Genomic DNA, 21,040 nt, shown 5'->3' with positions numbered 1-21,040 from the left:
CATCCTTAAATTGTGTTGTCTTATTGGTTATGGGAAGGTTTGGAATTATAGTAACAGATTTTGTCTCCAGATCTATCACTGGACAAATGTGAGGTAATGCATTTTGGAAGGTCTAATACAGATAGGAAATATACAGTAAATGGCAGAACCCTTAGGAGATTGATAGGCAAAGAGATCTGGATGTACAGGGCAGAAGAGGGTAGGTTTAAAAGAGATGTACGAGGCAGAATTTTTATAGAGAGTGGTGGGTGCTCGGAACTTGTTGCCGGGGAGGTAGTAGAAGCAGGTACGGTACTGAATTTTAAGGTGTGTCTTGACCAGTACATGAATGAGAGCTCAGCCAGCATTCCTCCCTTGACCCAACATCACTGAATAAAAACAGGTTCTTTGTTACTCATTCACTGTTTGTGGGGTCTTGCTTTGCACAGTTTGGTTGCCGTCTTTGAGTAACTGCAATTGTGTTTCAAGCAATAATTGATTAGCTATAACACTGATTGGGGTGTTTTGAGAGTGCGATGAATTGCCATTTGAATATAAATTCTCTTTCTATAGGGCCAGCCCGGAGCCCCAGGTCCTCAAGGTTTGAAGGGAGAAAAGGTAAGTGGCTGAGTTGATAATATCTGCCTCAAAAACTACTTCAGCAAACACGTTGTTCAAATCAAACAAGGTTGCGCAGTACAGGGAAACATGGTTATTGTGATTGAGCAGGAATCCAATTCCAATCTCCTGATCCAGAGCAGCTAACTTCACATCACAGCCCAGTGGGGAAACCTCAGACAGCAATGCCACAGCAGACAGGGTACTGTCTAAATAACACTGGCAGCGGTTCCTCACTTTGTCCATATCACAGTTTGCTCACCATCAGAATCAGGATATGAAGCCCCCCCCCTCCCCAGCTAATCCCTAACCCCTGAGTCAGAGATCATTAGGTGTCGCACTGACTCTAATTTGCATTAGGAGATGTTCAGAATGGGGCCCAGGTTTGTTTCGAGATTCTTTTTCATCTGTGTAGATCACCATTTTTCTCTGACTATCTTGTAAGCACCTGGGCAGAGCTGGGTTACCACTGGTATTGGCATTCTGCAAATTTGAGCACTTACCCATTAGGTCTGTTCTCTGTCTCTTTTTAATCCACCTCCATCGCCAATCCCACGCACTATCACCTTTGTCAAGTATGTTATCTGGAACTTTGTGGAACGTGTTGTATAAATAACATCTGTAGATATACTTCACGATGTAACAGTGGTTAGCACTGCCGCCTCACAGCGCCAGGGACCCGGGTTCAATTCCAGCCTTAGGTCACTGTCTGTCTGAAGTCTGCATGTTCTCCCCGTGTCTACGTGGGTTTCCTCTGGGTGCTCTGGTTTCCTCCCACAGTCCAAAAGATATGCAAGTTAGGTGGATTGGCCATTCTAAAATGTCCTTCAGTGTCCCAAGATGTGTAGGTTAGGGGGATTATCTGGGTAAATACGTGGGGTAATAGGGGGATAGTACCTGGGTGGGTTGTTGGAGAGTCAGTGTAGACTCGATGGGTCGAATGTTCTCTTTCTGCACTGTAGGGATTATATGAGTATATTAGTAAGAGTTCTTTCCAGATTTCCAGATAGAATATTATTTGTGTCTGTTGTGAAGATGTCCTCATTATTCTGAACCATTCACCTTTTTTTCATAGAACCCTACAGTGCAGAAAGAGGCCCTTCAGCCCATCGAGTCTGCACTGACCACAATCCCACCCAGGCCCTACCCCCATATCCCTACATATTTTACCCATTAATCCCTCTAACCTAAGCATACCAAGGGGAAATTTCTTAGCATGACCAATCAACCTAATCTGTTCGTCTTTGGACTGTGGGAGGAAACCGGAGCACCCGGAGGAAACCCACGCAGACACGAGGAGAATGTGCAAACTCCACACAGACAGTGTCCCAAGCCGGGAATCGAACCCAGGTTCCTGGAGCTGTGAAGCAGCAGTGCTAACCGCTGTGCTACCGTGCCACCCCTTCTCTGAACATAATTGAAAAGTTTTTTGGTGTTGAAATAGATATTCCTTACAACCTTTGGGACGTATTCCTTTCTGCACTTCAGTCTGTAAATTGGGGGCGAACATTGGATTAGCTTAAACCTTGTGTAAATGTGAATCATAGGGCTCGCCAGGTTGAGTTACAGTCTGGATAATTGAGTGTGCAAGAGAATGATCAAACTGGAATCACTGGCTGTTGTACAACTGTTCAAATGACAAATGTCCTTTTCACAGGGTAATATCGGCAAACCAGGACCCACTGGGAAAAGTGTGAGTACAGCGATTATTTCTGAGATATTGCCTCCTGTTTCATCTCCGTTACGGTCAGACAAACAAAACACAAACCAGCGCTATTTTTTCCATTTTTATGTGTATAGTGGTGTTACGAGCCTGTTAAATCAGTCTTCACAATCCTCTGTATGTCAGCAGCGAGTTGTAACTATACACAAATATACAGTAAAGGGTACTTGCATGGAGTTATCTCTAACCTGGGTCTTCACATGTCTTGGGTCAAAGGGACTATGCCATGTTCTCCCTTACATCACTGTGCTAGTGGTCCTGTACTCAATCTCACGTTAACCCTGTCTGTGCCGGGTTCTTGTACTACACCTACCCCCATGTCTATCTCCCGTGGATATACAGTCACCCAAGTCTTACATTGTTACAAGTCTTATGCCTTTACGTTCCAACGTTATTGCTGTTAGACTATTAGCATTAACTATTTTCCCAGTACCCCTATTTCAGTCCTTGAATACAGAGGCTCGTGTGGGCTGGATGCTTTATAACCATTTCACATCTGCTCTGCGGGAGAGTGCTTCAGGCTCTGTCAGTTCAGGTTCCTGTTACGTGGAGACTGGACTGACATTTGCTTTCATTTCCAGTGTATTATGTTTAACCATACCTGGCCTGTTAGGCAGTGAGCCAGGTTGCTGTTACTCTGTTTCTTGCGAGTTGAGTGAGATATTATTCACCCCCTTGGCAGTGTTCTTCTATTCTGTGTGGGCCATCTGGAGGAAGAGTGTTCCTGAGGGGGTTCAGTGATACACTCACCTCGGCTTTTCTTGTCATTGGTGAGAGACCGGTAGCCAGTTGCAGCACCCCTTGCCATCGTGGCATGCTGGCCGGGCGTTGCAGTGTGGGCACAGTGATTGCCTGGTTAGAACATAAGAACATAAGAAATAGGAGCAGGAGTAGGCCATCTGGCCCCTCGAGCCTGCCCCGCCATTCAATAAGATCATGGCTGATCTGTCGTGTCTCAGTTCCACATTCCCGCCCTCTCCCCATAACCCTTAATCCCCTTGCCTATCAAAAACCTATCAACCCGCGTCTTAAATATATTTAGCGAGGCAGCCTTCAACGGGCAGAGAATTCCAGAGATTCACCACCCTTTGAGTGAAGAAGTTCCTCCTCAACTCCGTTCTAAACCGCCCCCCCCTTTATCTTGAGGCTGTGCCCCCTAGTCCTACTGTCTTTTTTGAGCGGGAAGAGTCTCTCCACCTCTATCCTATCCATCCCATTCATCATCTTATACGTCTCAATGAGATCTCCCCTCATTCTTCTTCAGCAGGTTAACCTGCTGTACCATCATCGCAGAACATTCTCAGACTTCTGATTATGTTTTGATGCCATTTCCACTGGCCTAAATTGGTCTGACCAGTGGGGACTTGGAGTGGTTAATGCTCCACAGAGAGAGAAACAGTCACAGGAAATCTCAGTCTGGATACTCTGTTGTATCTGAGGAGTCAGGCTGAGCTGTGCTGGCGAACAACACTGAGAACCATGACATCCTCTGCTGTCTGGAGCACAACCTGGACATTGCTGCTCAGGAGAGACCCTTCTACAACACTTTGTTTTAATTTTATATTGTTGCCCACCTGCTTGGTTATCCCCATGGTTGGTTTTTTTTTTCAGGCAAGTAGATTTCATAGAACATTACAGCGCAGTACAGGCCCTCCAGCCCTCGATGTTGTGCCAACCAGTGGAACCAATCTAATGACCCTCTAACCTAAACTATTCCAATGTTATCCATATGCCTATCCACTGACCATTCGAACGCCCTTAAAGTTGGCGAGTCCACAACTGCTGCAGGCAGGGCATTCCACGCCCTCGGAGTAAAGAACCTCCCTCTGACATCCGTCCTATAACTACCACCCCTCAATTTAAAGCTGTGTCCCCTCGTGTTAGCCATCACCATCTGAGGAAAAAGGCTCTCACTATCCACCCTATCTAATCCTCTGATCATCTTGTATGCCTCAATCAGGTCACCTCTTAACCACCTCTCCAATGAAAATAACCTCAAGTCCCTCAGCCTTTCCTCATAAGACCTTCCCAGCATACCAGGCAACATCCTGGTAAACCTCCTCTGCACCCTTTCCAATGCCTCCACATCTTTCTTATAATGCGGCGACCAGAACCGTACACAATACTCCGAGTGCGGCTGCACCAGAGTTTTGTACAGTTTTCTTGTCACTCTTGTTTTAAACTGGATCAAATTGCATTACTATTTGAACACATCCCAGCATGCCGCCTTGTCTCCAGGATAGCCTCTGCAGCAACTGGGGAAACAAGGTGGCAGCCAGTACTCTATAATAATGAGTAATGAGCCAGTTTAATCTCGTTGGTAATACTTAGCTACTGGTGATCATAATCGGAGTGGAATACAGTATTTGAAATGGAGAAATGTGAAACCGGTGCTAAGATTGAGATGAAGGCTGAATTCAGTGGAATAAGACCCAGACTGTCCACTGGGTAAAATTGCTCATGGGTAAAATGCAGGAGATGGGTGACACAGTGGTTAGCACTGCTACCCAACAGTGCAGGGTTCTGGGTTCAATTCCCTGCTTGGGTTACTGCCTGTATGGAGTCTGCACGTTCTCCCCATGTCTGCGTGGGTTTCCACCGAGTGCTCCAGTTTCCTCCCTCAGTCTAAAGATGTGCAGATCATGTGGATTGGCCGTGCTAAATTGCTCTTTGGTGTCCAAAAAGGTGTAGGTTAGAGAGATTAGTGGGATAGAAGTGTGGGATTATGGGGTTAGGACAGATTGGTAATATTCTCTATCTGAGAGTCAATAGTGTCTCGATAGACTGAGTGGTCTACTCCTGCACTGTAGAAATAAGGAAGGAGTGTGGAAAAAGAGATAACCAGCCATGGATATCTAAGGAAATAAAGGAAAGTATTAAATTGAAAGAAAAGGCATACAAAGTGGCAAGGATTAATGGGAAACTAGAGGATTGGGAAATCTTTAAAGGTCAACAGAAAACCACGAAAAAAGCTATAAAGAAAAGTAAGATGGATTATGAGAGTAAACTAGCACAGAATATAAAAACAGATAGCAAAAGTTTCTACAAATATATAAAACGAAAAAGAGTGGTGAAAGTAAACATTGGTCCTTCAGAGGACAAGAAGGGAGATGTAATTAATAACTGCAAATGAGAAAATGGCTGAGGCATTGAACAGGTATTTTGTGTCGCTCTTCACAATGGGAGACACAAATAACATGCCAAAAATTGATGACAGGAAGGCTATGGAGGGTGAGGACCTCGAAACTAACATTATTACAAAGGAGGTAGTGTTGGGCAGGTTAATGGGGCTAAAGGTAGACAAGTCTCCTGGTCCTGATGGAACGCATCCCAGGATACGAAAAGAGATGGTGGGGGAAATAGCAAATGCACTAGTGATAATTTACCAAAATTCACTGGAGTCTGGGATGGTTCCCAAAGATTGGAAAATAGCAAATGTGACTCCACTGTTTAAAAAAAGAGATAGACAGAAGGTGGGTAACCATAGGCCGGTTAACTTAACTGCTGTCCGAGGGAAAATACTTGAATCTATCATCAAGGAAGAAACAGCGAGACATCTCGATATAAATTGTCCCATTGGTAAGACACAGCATGGGTTCGTGAAGGGCAGGTCATGTTTGTCTAATTTGGTGGAATTCTTTGAGAACATTACATGTGCAGTGGACAACGGGGAACCTGTGGATGTGGTGTATCTGGATTTCCAGAAGGCATTTGACAAGGTGCCAAAGACTGCTACATAAGATAAAGGTGCACAGTGCTACAGGTAATGTATTAGCATGGGAAGAGGATTGGTTAAAAGCAAAGAGTGGGGTAAATGGGTGTTTTTCTGGTTAGTGATCAGTGACGAGTGGTATGCCTCAGGGATCAGTGTTGGGACTGCAATTGTTTACAATTTACATCGATGATTTGGAGTTGGGGACCAAGTGCAGTGTGTCAAAATTCAGAGATAACGCTAAGATGAGTGGTAGAGCAAAGTGTGCAGAGGATGCTGAAAGTCTGCAAAGGGATATAGATAGTCTAAGTGAGTGGGCGAGGGTCTAGCAGATGGAGTACAATGTTGGTAAATGTGAGGTCATCCATTTTGGTAGGAATAACAGCAAAATGGATTATTTAAATGGTAAAAAATTGCAGCATGCTGCTGTGCAGAGGGACCTGGGTGTCCTTGTGCAGGAATCTCAAGGAGTTGGTTTGCAGGTACAGCAGGAATTAAGAAGGCAAATGGAATTTTGTCCTTCATTGCGAGAGGGATGGAGTTTAAAAACAGTGAGGTTATGTTGCAGCTGTATAAGGTGCTGGTGAGGCCACACCTGGAGTATTGTGTACAGTTTTGGGCACTGCACCTGCGCAAAGATATTTTGGCCTTGGAGGGAGTGCAGAGGAGGTTTACTAGGCTGATACCGGAGTTGAGGGGGTTGAGCTATGAGGAGAGGCTGAATAAACTGGGCTTGTACTCGTTAGAGTTTAGAAGAATGAGGGGAGATCTCATTGAGACGTATAAGATGATGAATGGGATGGATAGGATAGAGGTGGAGAGACTCTTCCCGCTCAGAAAGGACAGTAGGACTAGGGGGCACAGCCTCAAGATAAAAGGGGGACGGTTTAGAACGGAGTTGAGGAGGAACTTCTTCACTCAAAGGGTGGTGAATCTCTGGAATTCTCTGCCCGTTGAAGTGGTGGAGGCTGCCTCGCTAAATATTTTTAAGACGCGGGTTGATGGGTTTTTGATAGGAGAGGGGATTAAGGGTTATGGGGAGAAAGCGGGAAAGTGGAACTGAGCAGCGACAGATCAGCCATGATCTTATTGAATGGCGGGGCAGGCTCGAAGGGCTAGATGGCCTACTCCTGCCCCTATTTCTTATGTTCTTATTGGCGGGTGAAACTAGAACTAGGGGGCATGGCCTCAAAATAAGGGGGAGCAGATTTAGGATTGAGTTGAGGAGGAACTTCTTCACACAAAGGGTTGTGAATCTGTGAAATTCCCTGCCCAATGAGGCTACCTCATTGAATGTTTTTAAGGCAAGGATAGATAGATTTTTGAACAGTAAAGGAATTAAGGGTTATGGTGAGCGGGTGGGTAAGTGGAACTGAGTCCCTGCAAAGATCAGCCATGACTCCTGCTCTGAGTTCTTATGTTCTTAATCCTACAATTCTATGATTCTTTGAAGCATTCAAGAAATTTTCTGCCTTTTTGACATGTGCTAGTCTACTGTATCAATCAATATGAAACTTAAAATTCCCCATTACACCCTCTCTACCTTTACTACACGCTTGTCTAATCTCTGAATCTTTCTGATATCTGAAGTTATGCAATCAGTTACTTCACAGGGCTCTAAACAGACCTCCCAACACAGTCTGGAATCCTCTTCTTCTTTATGGGCAGAAGGAAGTCTCCTTTATCTACTTACCTCTTGTCATTCCCCTTTATCACTGGTGTCATTTCCTTCTGAGCCACTGAGTCTACTCTCCTCCGTCTTTAACCTATTATCATGAGTTGGTGTTTGATGAGGGACAGTGTAGAGGGAGCTTTACTCTGTATCTAACCCTGTGCTGTACCTGTCCTGGGAGTGTTTGATGGGGGGACAGTGTAGAGGGAGCTTTACTCTGTATCTAACCCCATGCTGTACCTGTCCTGGGAGTGTTTGATGGGGACAGTGTAGAGGGAGCTTTACTCTGTATCTAACCCCGTGCTGCACCTGTCCTGGGAGTGTTTGATGGGGGACAGTGTAGAGGGAGCTTTACTCTGTATCTAACCCCGTGCTGTACCTGTCCTGGGAGTGTTTGATGGGGACAGTGTAGAGGGAGCTTTACTCTGTATCTAACCCCGTGCTGTACCTGTCCTGGGAGTGTTTGATGGGGACAGTGTAGAGGGAGCTTTACTCTGTATCTAACCCCGTGCTGTACCTGTCCTGGGAGTGTTTGATGGGGGGACAGTGTAGAGGGAGCTTTACTCTGTATCTAACCCCGTGCTGTATCTGTCCTGGGAGTGTTTGATGGGGGACAGTGTAGAGGGAGCTTTACTCTGTATCTAACCCCGTGCTGTACCTGTCCTGGGAGTGTTTGATGGGGGACAGTGTAGAGGGAGCTTTACTCTGTATCTAACCCCGTGCTGTATCTGTCCTGGGAGTGTTTGATGGGGGGACAGTGTAGAGGGAGCTTTACTCTGTATCTAACCCCGTGCTGTACCTGTCCTGGGAGTGTTTGATGGGGGGACAGTGTAGAGGGAGCTTTACTCTGTATCTAACCCCGTGCTGTATCTGTCCTGGGAGTGTTTGATGGGGGGACAGTGTAGAGGGAGCTTTACTCTGTATCTAACCCCGTGCTGTACCTGTCCTGGGAGTGTTTGATGGGGGGACAGTGTAGAGGGAGCTTTACTCTGTATCTAACCCCGTGCTGTACCTGTCCTGGGAGTGTTTGATGGGGACAGTGTAGAGGGAGCTTTACTCTGTATCTAACCCCGTGCTGTACCTGTCCTGGGAGTGTTTGGAACCGGCAGAAAACAAAGTCACGGTTCTCAGTGTTAGTTTGATGTTAGCCAGGGGTCAGTGACTGCACTCCTCACTCACTCTGGAGACTTGAACACAATGGGGCCACTCTCCAGCCCTGTGTGTCCAACTGCAAGCCTCATTATGGCCAGAGAATCACGAGAGAGAGGTGTCAAACATAACTTGGGAGGTTGGCACTGCCAGGATGGCACCGATAAGGGGAGGGATTGAAGTGGGTGCCTGAGGGGTGGGTGGCTGAGGCAACCTCAGAGTGGTGTGTAGCTCCATTGCCCGGGGGGCAGGGGGTGGGGTTTGGAGGGGGCCATGGGGTGAGGTGGCAATGCCCCATTCTCTCTGGCAATGGGTGGCATGCCGGGTCACCCTGATGCCTGCGTTGTTTGAGAGTGACCTGGTCATTTAGTGATGGGGAAGATTTCCCTGTGGGGTTGAGTGTGGGGAGTGTATTGCAAGACTGCGGGGGAAGTCGCGATGTCTATGGGGGAAGGGTTGGGGAGGGCACAGTCAGAACCTTTAGCTTTACTCGGAGATTGAGGCACTGTTTTGAAATGGTGATTACGATCTCTGAGGAACTGCTCTTCCCAGCGTCATTAGATCCCACCCATCTGTTTCCCAGCAGCCATCCCTCTAACTCCAGAAGAATCGGAGAATGGATTCCAGTGTGGATTTTGCCGACTGCAATCTCACTGCTTTCCCCACTGGAGCCAACACTTAGTCATCTCATGAGAGGATTCCACCCAACAGCCGCATGGCGACACAGTGTCTCACAGTGCCAGGGACCCCGGTTCAATTCCAGCCTTGGGTCGCTGTCTGTGTAGAGACTGCACATTCTCCCCGTGTCTGCGTGGGTTTCCTCCAAGTGCTCCAGTTTCCTCCCACAGTCTGAAAGATGTGTTGGGTGGATTGACCATGTGTGGAGTTACAGGTATAGGGTGGGGGAAAGCACCTGGGAGAGTCAGAATGGCCTCCTTCTGCACTGTAGAGATTCTGTGAATATTTAGATTGTGCTGAGGTAGTGCAGTTTTTCTCAGGAGTCTTTGATCCAAGATCCTTGTCTGGATTACGGGAATCCTCCTCCATGTAATGGGACAATATTTATCCCTTAACCAACATCAACCAACGAAAGCAGATGTCCTGGTCGTTATCACTGTGGTGTTTGTGGGATCTTGCTGTACACAATTAGACCACAGTGTGGGCCTGACCTCCGAAGGTAGGGGATGAGCTGCAAATGTGCTTTTGGGCGCAGTGAGATTGTGAGAAGGGCTCTATAAATACAAGTAATTCTTTAATGAATATATCTACATCACCATTCCTGAAGCTGTCTTTATGTTTTGTTTTCGGAAGGGTAAACGTGGAAATCAGGGGGTCCCCGGGCATCAGGGCGAAAAGGGCAACAAGGTAAGTGCATGAACCTCTAACCCTGTCTCTGCTCAACTCCAAGGAGAACACTCAGCCCATCGAGTGCGTGCCAGCTCTCTGTGGAGAAATCCCAGTACCCTGGCCGTGCTGGATTATTTCCTTGAAACACTCCTCCTGTTCCCTTTTATAATCCTTTCGTTCCGACACCCTCACACTCATTACCACTTGCTGCATTAAAGCATTTCCCCGCACTTCGCATCTCACCCAAAACCCTAAACCTGTCCTTGCGCCATCAGCTTTCCCCTGTCTAACCTTATCTAATCCTGCCCGCTCCCTGCATACCTCGATCAGAGCTTCCCTCAATCTCCTTTCCCACAAGGAGAACAAGCCCAGCCTCTCCGACCCACTCTTCGTAGCTCAAATGTCCAGGACCATTCCGGTCAATCTCCTCAAAACCACGACCCCCCCCAACCTCCTCTCCTCCTCCTCCTCCTCCTTCACCCCCCCTCACCCCGTCCCTGACTCTCCCGCCCCCCAGCCTCTCCAGGAACCTCAGATCCTTCTTAAAGCAGATGGACCAGAACTGGCTGCAACACACTAGCAAACCAGAATTGTATAAAGATTCAGCGTTACTGACCAGCTCTTGCATTCGATGATTCTATTTATGAAGCCCAACATCCCAAATGGGCTCAGGTCAGACCCCATTTGGAATATTGTGGGCAGTTTTGGGCCCCATACCTAAGGAAGGTGATGCTGATTTTGGAAAGGATCCAGAGGACACTCAGGAGAATGATCTGGAGTGAAGGGTTTGTAATATGAGGAACAGTTGAGGACTCTGCGTCTATACTCGATGGAGTTTCGAAGGATGAGGTGGGAGGTCGAATTGAAATCTACAGAATACTGAGAGGCCTAGAAAGAATGGACGTGGGAGAGGATGTTTCCACTAGTGCGAGAAGCTAGAACTCGAGGGCACAGTCTCGGAGTGAAGGGACGCTCCTTTAAAACTGAGACGAGGAGGAATTTCTTCAGCCAAAGGGTGGTGAATCTGTGGAACTCTTTGCCACAGAGGCCAGATCATTGAGTGTCTTTAAGATAGAGATAGGTAGATTCTTGATTAATAAGGGGATCAAAGGTTACGGGAGAAGGACGGAGAATAGGGCTTAGAATCATATCAGCCATGATTGAATGGGAGCAGGCTCGATGGGCCAAATAGTTCAATTCTGCTCCCATATCTTTTGGTCTTCTTTGAAGAGAACACATTGAGGATTCAATGAGAGCCGGTGGATGTGGTCTTTCTTGATTTTCAGAAGGCGTTTGACAAGGTACCTCACGAGGTTGTTGCAGAAGGTCAGGGGACATGGAGTTGGGGGTAGGGTGTTAGCGTGGATAGAGGATTGGTTGTCAAATAGGAGGCAGAGAGTGGGGGTCAATGGGTGCTATTCGGATTGGCGGTTGGTGACTAGTGGAGTGCCCCAGGGGTCGGTGCTGGGGCCTCAGCTATTTACCATTTATATAGATGATCTGGAGGAGGGAACCGAGTGTAAGGTGTCGAAATTTGCTGATGACACAAAGATTGGTGGAACGGCAAATTGTGCGGAGGGTGTGGAGAGTCTGCAGAAGGATCTAGATAGGCTGGGCGAATGGGCCAGGAACTGGCAAATGGAATTTAATGTTGGCAAGTGCGAGGTGGTCCACTTTGGTAGGAATAATGGTAGGAAGGATTATTACTTACGTGGAGAAAAACTGCAGCAGGCGACGGTGCAGAGGGACCTCGGGGTCCTTGTGCATGAGTCGCAAAAACCCAGCCTGCAGGTGCAGCAGGTGGTCAGGAAGGCGAATGGGATGCTGGCCTTCATAGCGTGGGGGATTGAATATAGAAGTAGGGAGGTCTTGCTGCGGCTGTATAGGGCATTGGTGAGGCCGCAGCTGGAGTACTGTGTGCAGTTTTGGTCGCCGTACTTACGCAAGGATATTTTGGCCTTGGAGGGCGTGCAGAGGAGGTTTACCAGGCTGATACCAAAGTTGAGGGGGTTGAACTATGAGGAGAGGCTGAATAAACTAGGCTTGTACTTGTTAGAGTTTAGAAGAATAAGGGGAGATCTCATTGAGACGTATAAGATGATGAATGGGATGGATAGGATAGAGGTGGAGAGACTCTTCCCGCTCAGAAAGGACAGTAGGACTAGGGGGCACAGCCTCAAGATAAAGGGGATGCGGTTTAGAACGGAGTTGAGGAAGAACTTCTTCACTCAAAGGGTGGTGAATCTCTGGAATTCTCTGCCCGTTGAAGTGGTGGAGGCTGCCTCGCTAAATATTTTTAAAACGCGTTTTGATGGGTTTTTGATAAGAGAGGGGATTAAGGGTTATGGGGAGAGGGCGGGAAAGTGGAACTGAGCCACGACAGATCAGCCATGATCTTATTGAATGGCGGGGCAGGCTCGAAGGGCCAGATGGCCTACTCCTGCTCCTATTTCTTATGTTATGTTCTTAATCTTATCGTTACAAAACGTCTTGAGCAGGGTGTCTATCTAGCCTGGGGCCTGGAGCTGTACCTAACCCCTGGTCCCTGACAACGAGAAGCTGAAGCAGCTATCTGAGACACAATGCCCACCATGAGGCAATGGTTTTTCAACTCCAACTAAAAGAATGGTTCCTGAATGAATCATTCCCTGTGGAACAATATCCCAATCAGAATTGTTCCATCTGGAAGGATATCCCAGCTGGAATCATTCCCTGTGAACGTTATCCCAGCCAGAATTGTTCCCTGTGGAACAATATCCCACAGTAAGAAGACTCAACACCAGGTTAAAGTCCAACAGGTTTATTTGGTAGTGAAAGCCACCAAATAAACCTGTTGGACCCTTTTGGTCAAGCGACCTGACCAAAGGGCAACCAATGTTCCAAAAGCTAGTGGCTTTTGCTACCAAATAAATCTGTTGGACTTTAACCTGGTGTTGTGAGTCTTCTTACTGTGTTTACCCCAGTCCAACACCGGCATCTCCACATTAGGACAATATCCCAGTCAGAATTGTTCCGTGTGGAACGATATCCCAGTCAGAATCTTTCCTTGTGAAACAGTATCCTGATCGGAACTGTTCCGAGTGGAACGTTATCCCCGTCAGAATGGTCCCCCGTGGAACATTATCCCAGTCAGAACCTTTCCCTGTGAAACGATATCCCAGTCAGGACGATTCCCTGTGGAATGTTCTCCCAAGCTGGAATCTTTCCTTGTGGAGGTGTCTCGCTGTCACCCTGAGGACTTTGTGTGAGGGATGGTGAAAAGGAAGGAAGAATTGTGATGTTTTTATTTAGCTGCCTGTTTACTGAACTGGGATTGAAATTTTCATCGGCGCTCCTGTCTGTTTTCCAGGGTGATACTGGAGATAGAGGCATTGAAGGAGCTCCGGGAGCCAAAGGAGAAAAGGTTTGTGTGGAATTTCGTTGCAAAGAATTATACCATTCCTTCTCTGCCCGAGTGCTGTATCTTTATCTCTGCTTTGTCCCACTGCCGTTGGTTGGTGACATGCCTGGGCACAATCACACCTACCCCTGAGAGAGGAGACACAGCGCAGCACTGTGCCACAGCGGTTAGCACTGCTGCCTCACAGCGTCAGGGACCCGGGTTCAATTCCAGCTTTGGATGACTCCTGTGTAGAGCCTGCACACCCTCCCCGTGTCTGCCTGGGTTTCCTTTGGGTTCTCTGGTTTCCTCCCACTCTCAAAAGATGTGTAGTTAGGTAGATTGGTCAGGCTAAATCTATGGGGTTACGGGGATAGGCCAGAGAGGTGGGCCAGGGTAAAATGCTCATTCATCGAGTCAGTATAGGCTTGATGGGCTGAATGTCCTCCTCTGAAGGGAATCAATGGAGATTCTGGGTTCAAATCCACTCCAGAATCCTGAACATATCATTCAGGCTGAGACTACAGTGCAGTGCTGAGGGAGCGCCGCACTGTCGGAGGGTCAGCGCTGAGGGAGCGCCGCACTGTCGGAGGGTCAGCGCTGAGGGAGCGCCGCACTGTCGGAGGGTCAGCGCTGAGGGAGCGCCGCACTGTCGGAGGGTCAGTGCTGAGGGAGTGCCGCACTGTCAGAGGGTCAGCGCTGAGGGAGTGCTGCACTGTCAGAGGGTCAGTGCTGAGGGAGTGCCGCACTGTCAGAGGGTCAGCGCTGAGGGAGCGCCGCACTGTCAGAGGGTCAGTGCTGGGGGAGCGCCGCACTGTCAAATGAGGTATTAAAGCTATTTGCCCTTTCAGCTCTGCTATATTTAAAGAGCAGAGGGGCTCTCCCTGCTTCCCAGACCAATAAGCTCTGAGCTATCATCAGTATAACAGATTATTAACTCTTGCTGTGTGCAAATTGACTGCTCTTATTCCCAACGATACAACACCTTGGGTATATTTCATTGGCAGTCCCCTGGGCTACACCCTGAGGTATTTGGTAGTATCTTGTGTCCCATCTCTACCATAGTGGGGGGTGTTCAGTCAGGTGGGAGATTGGTAGGTGAGGATCTCGCTGCTCTCTCACCTCCACCTCGATTCATTCTGGAGCAGGATAGCCTTTCCACCTCACTGTCAACAGAGGCCCTCAACTAGGCCTCATCTCACCGTTCCTGGCGTCAACCCAGCGACAGGCAGAGAGAGAGCTCCCCCGGTGTGTCTGCAACCTCCCAGGAGGGCCTCTTGCTCACTCAGTGCCTGATCGAGGGAACTGGCATCAGGAATCTGGGGGATGAGAGGGAGTGAGCAAGCAGGACATTGGAAGCCATCTTTGAAAGCCAGGGAGATGTCGGGGGTAAGTTTTTCACTCAGAGGGTGGTGAGTGAGTGGAATTGGTGGAGGTGGTAGAGGCAAACTCTCTGGGGTCTTTTAAAAGACTTCTGGATGAGTACATGGGATTGGGAGTTATAGATATGCCTGGTAGGTAGGGATATGATCGGCGCAACTTGTGGGCCGAAGGGCCTGTTTGTGCTGTAGTGTTCTATGTTCATCCCCCTGCCCTTTCTGCCAGCTGCCCTCCTTTGGAAGCCACCTCTTGCCAACACTCACCTGGTCCTGGCACCTTGATCCTCGGCTTCGAGTGGGTGCAGTACCGGCAGTAGCCAGCGCCGCCCTGTGGAGCTACTGAGTACAGAAGAGCAGCCAGCCTCTGATTGGCCGACAGCTCCTAGCAGGCGGGACCTTTGGGGTCGTTGATCCTGGGGGCAGGTTTGACACACCGTGTGGTGGCCCACCCCCCCCCCATGAAAAGAGGCAACGTGGGGGTCTTACCATCTCTACAGCCAATGACTGAGGCCCCCATTACGTACACAAGATCCACCTTCTGAAAGGCGTTTGTGAATACAAACTCTAACTTTGAATCCTACCCTCTGTTTCAATCCCTTCCTAACACCAAACATCTGTCTTGATGTTAATCCAGGCTCTTCTCAGAGTCCCTGTGACAAGAGGAGCTTTATGGGGAGATGAGAGAACTTGACGAGGATACGGGATTGGGATTAGAGAGGGAGTGAGGGCAGGGTGGGGTCTCGGAGGATGTTTGGCTCCTAGATGAAGGGGAGGAAAGCACTGGCAGCTGAACAAATAGCCTGGGCCTTAGAGACGGAAGGATTCGAGCACTTCTCACACTAGTGGAGGAAGAGAGGGATCTAAGCGGATGCATGCAATGATGGGAATAAGGTAACAATTAACATTGCGTTCCAGGGTCACTCTGCAATACTGTTGCTTTCAGAGAAGGGGAACAGGGCCAAACAGCTGTGACAGTCACTAGTCAGAGCTGTTAGACAGCAGGGACACACAAACGTCCATCCTTCTGACCGAAGGGAGCGAAGGTGGATGGTCATGCCGGGGGGGGGGGCAAGAGTGGGATTACAGGGGTGAACGGGAGAGAGGAGTTGAGCAGATGGGTGGTTGCAGATGCTCCACAGTGAACGGAGAACAGCAAAAAACGGGCAAATTGGCCTGTGAACGGATTGGGTGGCAGGGCAGTGAGGGAGAGGAGATTGGGGCCCATGGGTTTTGTTGCTGTTAAACAGATATCCAGGGGTGGGGGGTGGAGAATGATGAGGGAGACACAGAGGGTGGCAGCGGGTTCATCAGGAAGTTAATTCGAGCCGGGAACAAAGAGAAGAACGGGGGGGGCACAAGTGGCAAAGTTACTGGAGGGTGAAATGAAAGGTGGGTGATTGGGTGGGTGACAGGGAGGTGGGAAGGCCGGAGGGAAAGGTCAAGAGAAAACTAAAGAAGAAAAATATAATGGTCTGGAACCCGGAGAGGATTCGAAATACCTGGCGGACCTGATTCCAGCATTCCCACCCCATTCCTTTGATGGCAATTTTGACCAGCACAGAGGTAAGGCTGTGTCACTACACCCCCCCCCCCCCCCACACACCCCCCCACACACCCCCCCCCACACACCCCCCACCCACACACCCCCCCCCACACACCCCCCCCCCCACACCCCCCCCCACACACAGCCCCCCCCACACACCCCCCCCACACACACACCCCCCCACACACACACCCCCCCACACACACACCCCCCACACACACACCCCCCCACACACACACACCCCCCCCACACACACACACACCCCCCCACACACACACACACCCCCCACACACACACCCCCCCCACACACACACACACCCCCCACACAACACCACCCCCCCACCACACACACACCCCCCCCACACACCCCCCCCCCCACACACACCCCCCCCCACACACACCCCCCCCCACACACACACCCCCCCCCCACACACACCCCCCCCCACACACCCCCCCCCCACACACACACCCCCCCCCCACACACACCCCCCCCCCACACACACCCCCCCCCCACACACACCCCCCCCCCACACACACCCCCCCCCCACACACACACCCCCCCCCACCACACACACACCCCCCCCCACACACACCCCCCCCCACACACACCCCCCCACACACCCCCCCCCACACACACCCCCCCCCACCACACCCCCCCCCCACACACACCCCCCCCCACACACACCCCCCCCCACACACACCCCCCCCACACACACCCACCCCCCCCACACACACACACCCCCCCACACACACACCCCCCCACACACACACCCCCCCCCACACACACCCCCCCCACCAACCCCCCCCCACGCACGCACCCCCCACGCACGCACCCCCCCCCACGCACGCCCCCCCCCCCACGCACGCACCCCCCCCACGCACGCACCCCCCCCCACGCACGCACCCCCCCCACGCACGCACCCCCCCCACGCACGCACCCCCCCCCACGCACGCACCCCCCCCCACGCACGCCCCCCCCCCACGCACGCACCCCCCCCACGCACGCACCCCCCCCACGCACGCACCCCCCACCCCACGCACGCACCCCCCCCACGCACGCACCCCCCCCACGCACGCACCCCCCCCCACGCACGCACCCCCCCCACGCACGCACCCCCCCCCAGCACGCACCCCCCCCCACGCACGCACCCCCCCCCACGCACGCACCCCCCCCACGCAGCACACCAGCACGCACCCCCCCCCACGCACGCACCCCCCCCCACGCACGCACCCCCCCCCACGCACGCACCCCCCCCCACGCACGCACCCCCCCCACGCACGCACCCCCCCCCACGCACGCACCCCCCCCCACGCACGCACCCCCCCCACGCACGCACCCCCCCACGCACGCACCCCCCCCCACGCACGCACCCCCCCCCCACGCACGCACCCCCCCCCACGCACGCACCCCCCCCACGCACGCACCCCCCCCCCACGCACGCACCCCCCCCACGCACGCACCCCCCCCCACGCACGCACCCCCCCCACGCACGCACCCCCCCCCACGCACGCACCCCCCCCCACGCACGCACCCCCCCCCACGCACGCACCCCCCCCCACGCACGCACCCCCCCCCGCACGCACACCCCCCCACGCACGCACCCCCCCCACGCCGCACGCACGCACCCCCCCCCACGCACGCACCCCCCCCCACGCACGCACCCCCCCCCCACGCACGCACCCCCCCCACGCACGCACCCCCCCCCCACCACGCACCCCCCCCCACGCACGCACCCCCCCCCCACGCACGCCCCCCCCCACGCACGCACCCCCCCCACGCACGCACCCCCCCCCCCCCACGCACGCACCCCCCCCCCCCCCACGCACGCACCCCCCCCACGCACGCACGCACCCCCCCCACGCACGCACCCCCCCCACGCACGCACGCACCCCCCCCCACGCACGCACCCCCCCCCACGCACGCACCCCCCCCCCCACGCACGCACCCCCCCCCCCCCCACGCACGCACCCCCCCCACGCACGCACGCACCCCCCCCCCCACCACGCACCCCCCCCCCCCACGCACGCACGCACCACCCCCGTATGCACACACCCCCTGCGCGCGCGCATGCCCAAACACATCACTACACACACATTCCCACACAGGCACCTCCACATGCACACCCCCACACACAGACCGACACACACCATCCCTACATGCATACCTCCACGTGCACTCCCCCACACGCACACCCTCACACACAGCCGCCCACATGCAGCTCCCCACACGCAGCCCCCCACATGCACATCCCCACACACACTTACCCTCACATGCAGCCCAGCACATGCCCCCCACACTACCCCCATACACACCCCCCTCACACACATCCGCCACACAATTCCCCCATACGCACCCGCACACAACTCGCGTGTACACAAACCCCCACACACTACACCCCACACACACACTCCTGCGCACACCCCCCACGCATACTCCCCGCGCATCCTCCGCACACACACCCCTGTGCACACACCCTGGTGCACACAACCCATGCACACTCCCTGCGTACATCCCCTTGCTCACACCTCCCGCAAACCTCCCCCGCTTGCACCCCCCACCCACACACAACCCTCGTGCACACCTCCCACACACCACCCTCACTCCCCCACTCCTGCTCCTTGTTCTTACTCTCTTCATAATCTTATATGTTTCTATAAGACCTTCCCTCATTCTTCTGAATTCCAATGAGTATAGCCCCAGTCTACTCAGTCTTTTCTCATAAGCCAACCCTCTCAACTCCGGAATCAACCTAGTGAATCTCCTCTGCACCCCCTCCAGTGCCAGTATATCCTTTCTCAAGTAGGAGACTGAAACTGTACACAGTAACTCCAGGTGTGGCCTCACCAGCACCTTATACAGCTGCAACATAACCTCACTGTTTTTAAACTCCATCCCTCTAGCAATGAAGGACAAAATTCCATTTGCCTTCTTAATTACCTGCAAACCAACTCCTTGAGATTCCTGCACAAGGACACCCAGGTCCCTCTGCACAGCAGCATGCTGCAATTTTTTACCATTTAAATAATAGTCCATTTTGCTGTTATTCCTACCAAAATGGATGACCTCACATTTACCAACATTGTACTCCATCTGCCAGACCCTCGCTCAGTCACTCAGACTATCTATATCCCTTGCAGGCTTTCAGCATCCTCTGCACACTTTGCTCTGCCACTCATCTTAGTGTCATCTGTGAACTTTGACACACTGCACTTGGTCCCCAAACACAAATCATCTGTGTAAATCATAACAGTTGCGGTCCCTGAGGCACACCACTAGTCACTGATCACCAACCAGAAAAATACCCATTTACCCCCACTCTTTGCTTTCTGTTAGTTACCTATCCTCTATCCATGCTAATACATTACCCGTAACACTGTGTACCTTTATCTTATGTAGCAGTGTTTGGTGCTGCATCTTGTCAAATGCCTCTGGAAATCCAGATACACCACATCCACAGGTTCCCCACTGTCCACTGCACATGTAATATTCTCAAGAATTCCACAAATTAGTCAAACGTGACCTGCCTTCATGAACCCATGCTGCATCTTCCCAAGTAGAACAATTTTATATCCTGAAGTCTCGCTATTTCTTCCTTGACGATAGATTCAAGCATTTCCCTACTACAGAAGTTAAGCTAACCGGCCTATAGTAACCCTCCTTTGTCTACCTCCATTTTTAAATCCTGGCATCAGATTTGTTATTTTCCAATCTGTGGGAACCATCCCAGACTCCAGCCGATTTTGGTCAATTATCACTAGTGCGTTGGCTATTTCTCCCACCTCTCTGTTCATCCCCTGGGACGCATTCCATCAGGACCAGGAGACTTGGCTACCTTGAGCCCCCATTAACTTGCCCAACGCTACCTCTTTCATGATAAAAGCAGGGAGGTTGTTTCCACTGGCTGGTGAAACCAGAACTCGGGGGCATAGCCTCGAAATAAGGGGGAGCAGATTTAGGACTGAGCTGAGCGGGCGGGTGTGTGGAGCTGGAAAAAAATCAGCTATGATCTTATTGAACGGCAGAGCAGGCTCGAGGGGCCAGATAACCCACTCCTGCTCCTAATTCTTACGTTCTTATTACCCCTTACACCTATTCATGAGTTTGCCAAGGCTTCCACTGTCAGTACATGGCTATTGACCCTGCCTATAGTGCGTAACAGTGGAAGGGCATGGGGGAATGTGAAGGGCCATGTGGAGAGTGAGGGGTGAGTGCCTGACATTTTGTCTTTAAAATTGGGCTGACATGCCAATGAATGGTGGTAGGCATTTCAGCCTGCCAGCCTTGCCCGCCTTTGCCGTTGCCTCGAACCTGCCTCCACCCCCGAAGATGGTAAGGGAGGGGGGAATCTTTTTTTCCAGGGAGTTTCCTGACTCACCCTCTCCCAGGCAAGTCCGGCCCACGTGTTTCTGCGGTCGAAGGATATTGACGTGCAGATGGGATTGTGTCAGCTTGAATCATCCATGAAGCATTGCCCAGTTAGCGAACGGGGGAGGAATAACGGGGTAGACTCATTCACCCAGAAGCTGAGATTTCACCGT

At 51.6% G+C, this 21,040-nt stretch overlaps 1 protein-coding gene and 1 long non-coding RNA gene across 2 annotated transcripts in view; both read left to right on the top strand.

Moving 5' to 3' along the window:
- The first annotated feature begins 552 nt into the window (after positions 1–552).
- Positions 553–10,219, top strand: LOC145357944 (uncharacterized). The gene is made up of 3 exons (XR_013889393.1): positions 553–597; positions 2,255–2,290; positions 10,165–10,219. It is a non-coding gene; the product is annotated as an uncharacterized LOC145357944 (long non-coding RNA).
- An 878-nt stretch (positions 10,220–11,097) lies between these two features.
- Positions 11,098–21,040, top strand: part of LOC145357700 (uncharacterized) — a 64,314-nt gene continuing 54,371 nt past the window's right edge. Inside the window, exons 1-2 of the mRNA XM_080211126.1 lie at positions 11,098–11,103; positions 13,550–13,603. Of these exons, the coding sequence (XP_080067252.1) occupies positions 11,098–11,103; positions 13,550–13,603 (60 nt within the window). The remainder of the gene's footprint in view (positions 11,104–13,549; positions 13,604–21,040) is intronic.

This window comes from Carcharhinus amblyrhynchos, chromosome 24 (genome assembly GCF_965287045.1).
Source record: "Carcharhinus amblyrhynchos chromosome 24, sCarAmb.v2.hapA, whole genome shotgun sequence".
Classification (NCBI taxonomy): domain Eukaryota; kingdom Metazoa; phylum Chordata; class Chondrichthyes; order Carcharhiniformes; family Carcharhinidae; genus Carcharhinus; species Carcharhinus amblyrhynchos.
Note: the sequence above shows the minus strand (reverse complement) of the source record. Positions and strands in the feature narration are given on the sequence as shown.